Below are 12633 nucleotides of genomic sequence, written 5' to 3'. Positions count from 1 at the left end.
TGTGTGGGCACGTTGTACTCGCGACATTTTTGTGAGATCGGTCGAATTGAAATCTGGTACGTGGGGGCATGGGCCCACGAACCTCCTGGTTGAGGTGATTAACGACGGAACAGGATCTGTGAGAGTATATTGTGGGCGGCATTGATAAGCGGTCGTTGCGGCACTCCAGTTTGTCGTTTTTGTAGATGGGGCAGACAACTCCTTGCATCCACACGTCTGGCAGTTTTTCCTTCTACCCAGTTCTGGATATGACCCATTGCACACTGGAAAAAAATGAACCCAAATTCCCACTAAGGGAACATCCATAAATAACGTAGTTCTTTCTAGGTTTTTTTGACCCCCTCCTCACCCATCATAGCATTTCGTCACAAAGTCAGGACCTTTCTCAAGACAATTACATAGCTTTATAACAAGAAACCCCCCCCCCCCCCTTTCACAAGACAATTTGTTTTTTTTTTCAAATTTTATCATCAAAATTATCATAAATGAACAAGAAAAAACAAGAAAGTAATGAAAATGACCCTAAATAGACAAAACAGTGATAAAAAAGAACAATTAGAAAAAATCCAAATTTTTTCTAAGTTTCATATTTGCTACGTAGCTTGGCTTGACCCCCCACCCTCCCCCTCGTCACATTTCGTCACAAAACCGCAAACCCCCTTCTCCCCCTCGAATGCTACGTCATTTAGCTCAGCGGCGATTATTTAGTGGAAATGTGGTTTCCAGGTTTCTCACTAAATAATCGCCGCTAGACTGGAAACCTGAAATATATCATTTCTTATATAAAATTGGTCAACAAATCGATTGGTGATGTTTTCATTTTGCGTATTTTTGGAAATATAAACCCTTTCCCGTGCCCTGCACAGAATGAAAATATCACCAATCGATTTATTAACCAATTTTACATAAGAAATGCTATGTTTCAGGTTGCCATCTCAGCGGCTTCTAATTAGTGGGAATTTGGATTCATTTTTTCCCAGTGTGCATTGCATCGCTCTAGCCAACGCCTTTTTGACACGTTTAAAGAGCTCGCCCGGCAGTCCGTATTGATCTGCGAAGTTGCTATTCTTCAGCTTCCCTACCTCACAAAGAACTACATGAACACCGGGGCTGATACTCGGTCATCTGCTGCTGGTGCTCCTTGGTCAGTTTCTGCTCCGCTTCTGTTTACTGTATCGCCATTAAGGTGTCCATCGAAGTATTCCTCCCACCTGTCGACCACCCCGCTGGCATCCGTGAGAAGGTTCCTGTCTGCGTCGTTGCACATGTTGGCTTGCGGCACATAGCCTCCGGAGACTGGTTTACCTTCTCATAGAACTTCCACGTATCACTGACACGATGCAGTTGATCCAGCTCCTCATGTTCACGATTCCCTTACTGGCGCTTCTTTCGTCTGAGAACCGTGGTCATGTCGTTCCGTGCCCGTTTGTTATTAGCCTTGTTCTCTCTTGTTGACCTATCCAAGTATAACACCCAGGTCTGGTTCTCTTCATTCACCGCTGCCTGACACTCCCCGTCGTTTCTGTCACTCGGTGCTTCCACTCCTAATGTCGCCGTTGCGGGCTCCCCGATCGATAGCTGTGCGACTGCTATCTGTGTGTGACTGTGGATAGTACCACTTCGAGCTGTTGCGCATATTCCTCCGCATCCCGGAGCTGCTTGATGGGTTCGGTGATGTCGCGCGTGGTAGACGGTCGACAGTTTTGAGCGCAATGATACCGAAACTAGGCAGCAACCCGAGCCAATATCCGCATCGCGATTGGTGCCTACGTTTGTAATATCTGAGAAGAACCGACCGTCGATGACAACATGGTCAATTTGATTTGGTGTACGTTAGTCAGGAGATCTCCAAGTAATTCTGTGGATGTCCTTTCGAGGAAAGGAGGTATTTCGGACTGTCAGTCCTAGGGAAGCTGCGAAGTTGACGCATCGCTGGTCGTTGACGTTCGTCACGGTGAGCAGGCTGTGCGGTTCGTATCGGTTGTTCCGGTTCGTATTGCTGGCATGCTGCCTTACTAGGGCTGCGGATGCCTAGTCTCGCGACGGGGCTGTTACCTTGGGTGTAGCTGACGAGACACCGCATTTCCAGTGGCGTCGGGTCCACCTGTGCAACATGTGCACTGCACAGGTACCGTTTTCCCAAATATTTGTATTTGTATTTGTATTTTGTGTAATTCATCTGACAAATAAAGTCTTAATGAATAAAATTAGTCTAATGTATATCCGAGAATATGCTATTATTGAAATATTATAACCTATAAAAACAAGTTACCATACTAGCGAAACCTTTCAATTTAAAGCATCAAGCACTTTGGTTTGATTTTCTTACTTCATTTAAGGAAAATTAACTTGAATAAATGTTTGGTGCACATGTGACGAAATCAGCCACGCGACGCCTCTGCGCATTTCATAATTCAGCCGTCCGCTCCGGATTAGACGCTATTTGAGCCGCCCCTAACATGAAGAACAGACGCTCAGGTAAGCTGCCCTCCTAGAAGAACGGCATCCGGTTCCCTTTAACATACTACCAAGTTCCCACCGGTTCACCGATCATCCTTGGTTGCTCGTATCCCAGTCGGTACCACGTGGAGATAGGAATAGGGGCATTATGCTTTATGCTTTGTGTTATAAACATACGAAGACGAAGGCCGAATCGAAACTTTCACTCTCTTACAGAGAGATTCATGTAACTATGCATCTTCATACTCTGTAAACTCACACTATAAAATCCGAAAGTCCCCGGTTCCCGTTAGTTTCCGCTACGGTTCGCTATATAAAATTTTAGACCACACTGTGTACTGCTGGTACACACTGCCCAGGCGTTTATCAACTCGTGCCGTTCGGCAACCAGGATTGGAGGACGTCCTCACATCTTCAACACACGAACTTCAAGACGCGGTGTATGCCACACTACTTGGTGTATTGCCGCAGTGATTTTGATTTAATGGATTACGTGAAAGCTCGATGAAACATACTGGTTGAACTTTTGATAGTGGGGATCGATCTCAAATTTATCCTTATGATTGGGGATAGTCAAGAAGGTTCTGATCAATCAATGTTCAAGGATTCTGGAGTTAAGCACTGTTTTATCCTCGCGTTAGTAGGAAAGGTTTAGGAAAACTACGAGTATGTTTGCAAAGTTTGGTCGAAGCTCGAATTCGGCAAAGTATCCGCAATATCACAGGCATAATTTTTTTTTTCAACTTGCACAGTAAATTTATGTTCTAATGTACTCTTATAGGAGGTCTCAAGATCATTAATATCATAACGGGTGTAATGAGCAACAGTTCAACGATCCCTTGTACTAATTGTACAACGAAATGTAAATAGAGATTACAGTAGCAAATTCAGCATAGTCTGTGTTAGTTTTCTCTCTAGGTAGACCGGAAAGAGGCAAGCAGTACAAGGAGCGAGGAGCGCATGAATAATGAGGGTATGTATTCTCCAACACTCCTCCCCACCAAGTGCCATTGTTACTCTTCGTTGACAACCGAACAGTCCAAACAGCTTTTTAAGTTTCGTGGTCCCCGTGGTTCTGTGGTTAGCGATGTCGGTCGGCTAGCTCTTCCACACGGTTGTGATATCGGGTTCGATTCCCGATCAGGTCGAGGATCTTTTCGAGCTGGAAATTTTCTCGACTCAGCACTGGGGCACGGTGTATTGTTGTACTTATCCTACAACATGCAATATGTGCCGAAAACAATATCGATAACGAATTCTCTCAACGAATCTAGTTGATCGAAACCGCATAAGCCCCCCAGGCTTGCGTGCGATATTGTTGTTGTTGTTTGGTTCCTAGTGAGGTCAGCCGTCGGATTCGATGGGAAAATATTTATGTCGCATAACTCCCTTATCGATAAGCATTCGAATATGCCTGTTATTTGTCTCAATGTACTTAGAACGACGACTAATTCGATCCGATTGCACGAAATCCTATACAATGCACATCGAACCGTTCAATATTTCGCCCATGTCACGGACCACAGCGCCTTTTGATTGGCCTCTCAAGCGCCACGTACTCGGATCCCATAGAGCCTGACACAATGATGGGTCTTGCCGCCCCAATAAATTGCTTCTCCTGAATAGAGGAGAACGTAATCTGTTGTAAACCGGCGAGTACTGTTGTCATCAGCCCAATTGCCATCTGAGAACCCGGCAAGTCGCTGGTCATTCGTGTATTCTAGATAACGAATCACTCACTTTGCAGCAACTAAATCGTTTGCAGTAGGAACACTATCCGATCGAGGATGGCGAATTTATCCCTGTATGAGCCTATCCTCTGCGACCGATCGAAAATTTTTGAGCAAAAAAAAAGGTCACCACCTCTGCAAAATACAAGTCATAATCACATATTTTCCAATGTCACCACATATTTTTCTATGTCTTCCATTTGTCTTCACAAACAAGAATGTCTTCATCAGATCGACTTGAACTGTCCTACAGTACGGTCGCATTTTACCAACAGCTCGAGGCTTAGTCGTAGACTACCGAGAGATATTAAAATTTTGTTTTTCGCTTTCAACAGGCAATCTTTTTAAAAGACTACCTGTTGAAAGGCGAAGTAATAAATTTGTTTTTAAAGTTAACGAGTGTTTAGTGAATTAATTTGGTTTGAGATATTTCTACTTAAATTCTATAGTGAAGTGAAGGTGTAGTGAAGTTGTCCAGTTATGCCTGGAAAAAATAAAAAAGCTCGCTTTGATGCGGCATCAAGAAAACGTGAGGCATCTCCTTCAAATGACACTGAAATTTCGACTAACAGGTATGATATTATTTCTTCTGTTGGGGATCTAGAATTCCAAACTTCTCATACTGAGCATAAAGCTTTTATGAAGAAGGTTAAAGTTCCACCTATTGTGGTATTTGTAGCAAACTTTAAAGCATTTCGATCAGAACTTTCATCATTTCTATCGAATGTGAATGTTAATTTTCAAATTGGTCGCCAAGGCGAAATTCGTATTTTGGCCGAATCTTTTGATGGCCATAAACATCTTTTACAGTATTTGACTGAAAAGATGTATAAATTTTACTCTTTTGATGCCAAAAACGAGAGACCGTTTAAGGCTGTGTTGAAAGGTCTCTCAAATGATCAAAGTATTGATGAAATCAAAGATTGTTTGTCAGAACCACTTGGTTTTGCCCCCAACCAAGTAATTTTGATGAAACGAAAGGCAAATGCCAAAATTTTTCAAACTGGAATACACCAGGAAAATTACTTAGTACATTTTGATCGTACCAAAGTACATAATTTAAAATGTTTAGAAAAAGCACGTGTTTTATTCAACGTGCGAATGAAGTGGGAAAATTTCAAGAGACATGGAGGAATCCATAATCTTACGCAATGTCGGAATTGTCAAGCCTATGGTCATGGAACTCGAAACTGCCATATGGCTGCAAAATGTATGATTTGTGGTGACACTAGTCACACGAAAGATATCTGTCCCGTGAAAGAGATCACTAATAGTTTCAAATGTGTAAATTGTGTGGGAAATCACAAATCTAATTTCTATATTGTCCTGTAAGGTCAAAAATTATTGCTTCTAGACAACGTAGGAATTCTAAACAACCTGTTGTCAATGTGGGTAATCAAAAGACTTTCAGTACTGTTCAGGCATCACCAGCACTTTCATTAGCAGGTGTGTCTGTAGGTAATAATTTAAATTCAGATAACAAATTTCAGAAAAATAATCCTGTTCAGGCAACACCAGGCTGTTCATATGCCAGTGTCCTTTCAGGTAATATTTCAATTTCAAACAGTAACAAACCATTCGTGTTTGGTGCTGAAAAGTCAGCCAGTATTGATTTAGGTAATCCAACTCCCGAAAAGATTGAATACCTACAACAATCCATGCTGCAACTAATGTCCGTTTTGTTGAACTGTAACTCGATGTACGAGGCTGTTCAAGAAGGTATAAAATTTACAACTAATATTGTTAGGAAATTGAAATTCAGCAATGATTTTAAATAATGCTGTAAATTTTCTAAATTGGAATGCTCGCTCTTTAAAAGCGAAAGAGGATGAATTTTTCAATTTTTTAACAGTCCACGATGTGCATATTGCAGTTGTGACTGAAACGCTTTTAAAGCCAAATATTAAACTAAAAAAGAACCCAAATTTTATAGTTCATAGGTTTGATAGAATTGATGTTGCCGGTGGTGGAGTTGCAATAGTTATCCACCGTCGAATAAAACATCGTGTTTTACCCCATCTTGAAACCAAAGTTATCGAGAGTTTGGGAATGGAAATTGAAACAAGTATTGGCATTTTATTTATAGCCGCGGTGTATTTGCCTTTTCAATGCACTGGTGAGCGAAAAAATTATTTCAAGGGAGATTTGCAAAAACTCACAAGAAATAAATCTAAATTTTTTATCATCGGTGATTTTAATGCGAAACATCGATCTTGGAATAATGCTCAAAGCAATTCCAATGAAAAAATATTATTTAATGATTGCTCGGCTGGATTTTATTCAGTTTTATTTCCAAATGGTCCTACATGTTATTCCTCTATTAGGAATCCATCTACAATTGATTTGGTACTAACAAATCAAAGCCATTCATGCAGTGATTTATTAACTCATGCTGACTTTGATTATGATCCTCTTCCCATAACATTTTCTATTTCCCATGAAACTATTTTATATCCCACTAGATCTGTGTTAAATTATCGCAAGACTAATTGGGATAGATATCGTTCTACGATCGAGGAAAATTTGAATGATGATATTATTTTACAAAATAGTGCTGACATTGACAGAGCATTAGAAAATTTCAGCAGCTTAATACTCAATGCCCGGAATTTATCAGTTCCTAAGGCAAGAGTGAAATTTAATGCACCAATTATTGACAGTGAACTTCAACTTCTTATACGTTTGAAGAACATACGGAGACGTCAATACCAAAGATCTCGTGATCCTGCTTTGAAAATTATTTTTCAAGAACTACAAAAGGAAATTAAACATAGATTCACTCTCTTGCGAAATGAGAATTTCATGAGAGAAGTTGAACAACTAAAACCTTATTCAAAACTTTTCTGGAAGCTTTCGAAGGTTCTTAAGAAAGCCTCGAAGCCCATTCCAGTCCTTGAAGATGGTGATTGCATTTTTCTAACGAATGAACAAAAATCTCAAAAACTTGCTCAGCAGTTTGAGAGCGTACATAACTCCAATTTGAACGTAGTAAGTCCTATTGAAAATGAAGTAAACCAAAAGTATGTTCAGATCACCACCCAAGAATTTCTTTCCGAAGAGGTATTGGAGACAAACTTGAATGAGGTGCGAACCATTCTCAAAAAATTCAAAAACATGAAAGCACCAGGAGATGATGGGATTTTCTATATCCTCATCAAAAGACTTCCCGAAAACTCTTTAAATTTCTTGGTAAAAATTTTTAACAGATGCTTTGCACTAGCACATTTTCCTACGAAATGGAAAAATGCCAAAGTCACTCCAATTTTGAAACCCGAAAAGAATCCTGAAAGCTGAGGCATCAAGTTATCGACCAATTAGTTTACTTTCCTCTATTAGCAAACTTTTTGAAAGAATAATTCTTAATAGAATGATAACACATATTAATGAGAACTCAATTTTTGCAAATGAGCAGTTTGGTTTTCGCCATGGGCATTCCACTACTCATCAGTTACTTAGAGTAACAAATATGATTCGAACTAATAAATCTGAAGTCTATTCGACTGGAGCTGCTCTTCTAGATATAGAAAAGGCATTCGACAGTGTTTGGCATAAAGGTTTAATAGCTAAAATGTCAAATTTTAGTTTTCCGCTTTACCTCACAAAAATGATACAAAGTTATTTAATTGACTGCACTCTCCAGGTTAACTATCTAAATGGTAAATCTAATAGATTGCCTGTTAGAGCTGGTGTGCCTCAGGGGAGTATCTTGGGCCCAATCTTGTATAACATTTTTACTTCTGATCTTCCTGATTTACCACCAGGTTGTGAGAAATCTCTGTTTTGTGACGATACAAGCATTTCCGCAAAAGGAAAAAGCCTTCGTGTTATATGCAGTCGGCTTCAAAAAAGTTTAGATATATTTTCTTCATACTTACAAAAATGGAAGATTTCCCCTAATGCTTCAAAAACACAGTTAATTATTTTTCCTCATAAGCCAAGATTAAGATGAACGGTGTGGTCGTAAATTGGTCTGATCAAGTTAAATACTTAGGGCTAATTTATGATAAGAATCCTACTTTCAAGGAGCACATTGAAAATATCCATTCAAAGTGCAATAAGTATATCAAAAGTTTATATTTTCTTATCAACAGGAATTCTAGACTTTGTCTCAAGAATAAACTGTTAATTTACAAACAAATATTTAGACCAGCAATGTTATATGCAGTTCCCATCTGGACAAGTTGTTGTGCAACCAGGAAGAAGACACTTCAAAGGATTCAGAATAAACTTTTGAAAATGATTTTGAAGCGTCCTCCCTGGTTAAGCACGAACGAGCTACATAGGCTCACTAATGTAGAAACATTAGAAAATATGTCAAGCCAAATTATCAACCAATTCCGACAAAAATCGTTGCAATCCTCAATTGCAACGATCAGCTTACTTTATAGTCAGTAAGATAGTTTTAAGTTTTTTTTAAGTTTATTTTAAGTTTCGTTTTATTCCTTTTATTCCTTTTTTATTCTTGACAAGTAGGTTTAATAATTTTCCTACAATTACATTATCTTAACTGCGTAAGCTAATCACATTCAATAATACTAAATAGCGTACAAATATATATAATAGTGTTGAAATGTCACCATTTGTGGCAGAACACACTAATTCTGAATAGATATTTTAGTACATAAATCAATCATTACAAACTCCCCCCCCCCCCTATTAAAAAAAAAAAAAAAAAAAAAAAAAAAACAAGGATGTCTTCAGCGGGGAAAATGTCTTCAATTTGAAGACATGTCTTCTAATTCGGCATCGCTGTTCCTCCTGCCAAGTATCGCTAGTTATGGTCCCCTGGAGAAGTTTCAACTATATGTCCTTCTGACTAATTTTATCATAAGCTGGACCTATTTTGTCAGGAGTTTAGTTACAGGATTATAAAGTTTAACGACAAGAAAGGGTAAGCAGGGAGCCTGAAACTTAAGCCATTGCCTCATTACACTGACAATGTTGGTGTTGAGACACTGATCCATTCCACTCTGCATTAATCTCACAAGCTAAAAAACGCTATGAAGACGCTTTCTTCAGCATCTGGTTGATTGTCTGGGACCATAACTGAAATGGTGAAGCCTACACACTAGCCGTTCTTAACTTTTCTCGATTAAGCCTGACGGTTGTTTCATGTACAGCTCTTCAGTTAAGTTATCGTAAAGATGTGGGGTTTTTACTAACTACTAATATAACACTTACCCTTCCACTAGTAGGTGCGTAAGCACGTGGGCAAAACAATCCCACAAAGCTTCCTTTGGAACGGCCATCTGCTGGGCAGACAGGTCTTCTAGACGCATAGCAAAATGCTGCACCCCCTGCAAGCGAAAAAATTTGTGACTTCAGTGCCTTAAGTGAAATGTGAGTAAAATAGATCCTACCCTGTTCATTATATCGATGTACGAACTGTGCTGCACATTCACGTGGTTGATGTCCCACTTGACTTTGGTCATCGCTTGCAGAACGACTTGCAAATCTATGACGCGTGCCGTGACGCACATGAAAATCGGTTTCCTAACGTCGGGTGCCGCTTGAACTATATCGGTCACATACTGTCGGAATCTTTCGTGTGCCGTCGCGTCCGTCCCCTGTAGCACTCCACCTAGATAATCTTCCAGCAGGCGGAATTGTCCAATCAACCCGAGACAGCTCTCGGCAGCGACAATTCGCTTCTGCAGCCCGAACATAGCGTCCGGATCGGACAAATCGGAAGCAATCATCTCATCCGACGGAGGCCATTTGCGAAGCTTGGGCACGATGCTGGATTCGATGCGAGACAGTATGCGTTTCAACACAGCAGAATAAAGGTTATCCCTCGGGACCGGTAAATCCCGGGAAAAGATTTCATGAACCGCATACAAATAGAAGTCGATTAGTTCGGTCATGGATAGGACAATATGTGGCGCGATCGCATGCAACAGCTTACAGAAATATAAATAACGACCAATGCAACGAAGTACGGTTAGGGAGGAGTTAGTGACTGTTAGGCCACGGGTTGGCGGAATCGTGGGTGACGATTTGGGCACTTTCTTAGCCTCAGGACTCCCATCGATTTCGTTCTCATTGTTATCACTGCTGTCCTCCGAATAGTAATAGGATGATTCGTCCGCAATTCCTGCCAGAATATCTTCCTCCAACATTGTGCAATCGAATCCACCATCGAAGGGAGAACTCATTTCAGTAAAGCGCAAAAAATACCCACATGATCCGTACAGCGAGCTCTCGTCCTGCGAGTGCATCGAGGAGGTACTGTTTATGGCCGGTACGGCGCCCGCAAGAGCAAGCGTATCTATCGGTTTACTGTCTTGACTCGAAGTTCTACCGCCGGTGCGAAGAGCCTGCAGTCCATTTTGTCCTTTGTGCAATGCATGCTTAAAATTCTTGTATTCCTGCAACTGGCTGAGGTCAGTAAAACTACCGATAGGGACCCACACTTCGTGATCAAGGAACAGCCCAATCTCCTCCAAACAACTGGTATGATAACGACGAAAAAAATCCACACTTTGCCGCTGCATATGTTCCATCAGTTTGGCAGACGGATCATCGCAAAACTCAATGCCGACCTTCTTAAGCCTTTGTACAATTGCCAAGATTTGAATAAAGTACTCATACTTCAGCGCGCTCAGCTTGGTGGTGCCAATAAACACGCAAATCTTAGCTTGGACGTCATTCCATAACCGAAACTGTCCGCTTTCCAGTTTTTGCTGGATGTATTCCTCGTGGAAACTACCATCCTGGTTGATCGCCTGTTGTGCCTCGCGTCCCTTCTCATAGAGCTTTTGATGCTGGTGCCAACAGCGAACCTGATAGTATGAAACTAAAATTTTCCAGAACGCTCGACACAAATCCGTCAAACAGTGAATGTATTTGTCACTCGGCACCGTTTCGCACATCTGTTCGAATGTCAGTTTGGTCTGCTCCAAACTGGCCTCCATGTGCTGCTTCAGCACCGTGAAGGCAGCCGTGTGAATCGAGGAGATGAAATTCATATGCAGCTGGTCCATTGCCAGCAGTTGCTTCTCTAGCAACTTATACGCTTCTTGCAACTTGGCATAACGTTTGGCATCGAATCCAGTCGGGATTTCGTTCAGTACGCCCTCCAGCTGAATCTCACTAGTCATAAGTGTGTCCTGCAACTTTGCTGCGAGCGACTCAACGCATTTATACTGCTGGAATCGCTCGGAGAGGTTTTTGTTTTCCAACAGTATAGCAATCGCTCCACCGTAGTCCGCATCGGAAAGTTTCTTCTGAAGCCGTTGATCGATCGAGCGCATACTTTTCAGCGCATTTAACGTTTTGAGGAGATTAAGAAGTGTTTGACGCTTTTTGTATGCCGCCAAAATTTCCAGATTGGTTGCAGTCAGTAGCTTCTTTGAACTATTCAGATGTGTTCGAGCAGCTCGACATATATCTATCGTATCGTGCAGCAGAGTTTCCGTTTCTTGAATTTTTTGGGTCTCAGCACTGCATGCAGGCCGCTGTTCCAGAATTAACTGCAAAACTTTTTTCGAGATGACCTTGTGCTGTTGTTTTAACGTGGTCATTGCCTGTTCTATACTTGCACAATTAAGCATCTGGTCCTTTTCTGACAGTTTCTAAAAGAAAGAAAAACGAACATTGTGAATGCGCGATATAAAATAGCAAAACATCAAACTTTCACCTTAAGCTCGTGAAGGCCAGTGTTGCTGCTACCATCGAAGTAAATCGCTTCAGTAGATTCAAGAATTTCCTGGTCGGATAATTTGTTTGTATCTGTCACATCCGTTCCATCGTGGATCGAACGATTACTCCCATCATCATCGAACGGGCAATAGAGTTCCAACTGGGAAGTCGAAGCCGTCGAATTGCGTCCAGATGAACCAGCTGTTTTGCCACTGCCCGGTATGGAGGAATGTTTTTGTTGCGACTGCTGGTGTTGCTGCTGATGCGAGTAATAATCTGTAAAACCCATCTTGGGGATTTTTACGTCTTTCTGCGTTGTAAACAACAAAGTATTATTTTCTTTCCTAATGGTGTGCACAGAAAAACAAAACAAACTTACTTTTTTATTGATTAAATCTAGCACCTTGTACTTAATCTCTTCCATTTTATCCATTGCTCCAATTCCCTTTAGTTAGGATAATGGGAGGGAGAAAGTCGACAATGAATCACACTTGTTTCAGCTACTTCTGCGGCTTACAAAGACATTTTTCACGCCCTGTTGGATAAATCACTACCACTAACCCTGCACTGCACTGTAGCCACTTTGGACTTGTTATCGAGGTCGCTTGACTGACGTCGTCGCTTCACTGCAGCTAGATAAATAATACCATCGTCATCGTCACTGAACACGGCGGGGGTATAGGGTAATGTTGACGGAACTTCTTCAGTTTTTGTGCACGATTGAAAGGAATTTGTAAAATTACACACCGTTGAATAGTAAAGGGGAGAGCGGAGGTCAAACGCGCAGATGACTGTCTGTTGA

At 41.1% G+C, this 12633-nt stretch overlaps 1 protein-coding gene across 1 annotated transcript in view; it reads right to left on the bottom strand.

Moving 5' to 3' along the window:
- Positions 1 to 12633, bottom strand: part of LOC129733707 (syndetin) — a 17622-nt gene extending 4989 nt beyond the window's left edge. Inside the window, exons 1-4 of the mRNA XM_055695247.1 lie at positions 12211 to 12633; positions 11830 to 12141; positions 9551 to 11764; positions 9372 to 9487 (exon numbers count right to left, since the gene is read on the bottom strand). Coding sequence (XP_055551222.1) covers positions 9372 to 9487; positions 9551 to 11764; positions 11830 to 12141; positions 12211 to 12264 — 2696 coding nt within the window. The 5' untranslated portion in view covers positions 12265 to 12633. The remainder of the gene's footprint in view (positions 1 to 9371; positions 9488 to 9550; positions 11765 to 11829; positions 12142 to 12210) is intronic.

The sequence above is a fragment of the Wyeomyia smithii genome, chromosome 1 (genome assembly GCF_029784165.1).
Source record: "Wyeomyia smithii strain HCP4-BCI-WySm-NY-G18 chromosome 1, ASM2978416v1, whole genome shotgun sequence".
Lineage (NCBI taxonomy): Eukaryota > Metazoa > Arthropoda > Insecta > Diptera > Culicidae > Wyeomyia > Wyeomyia smithii.
This window is presented reverse-complemented; position numbering and strand designations above follow the sequence as displayed.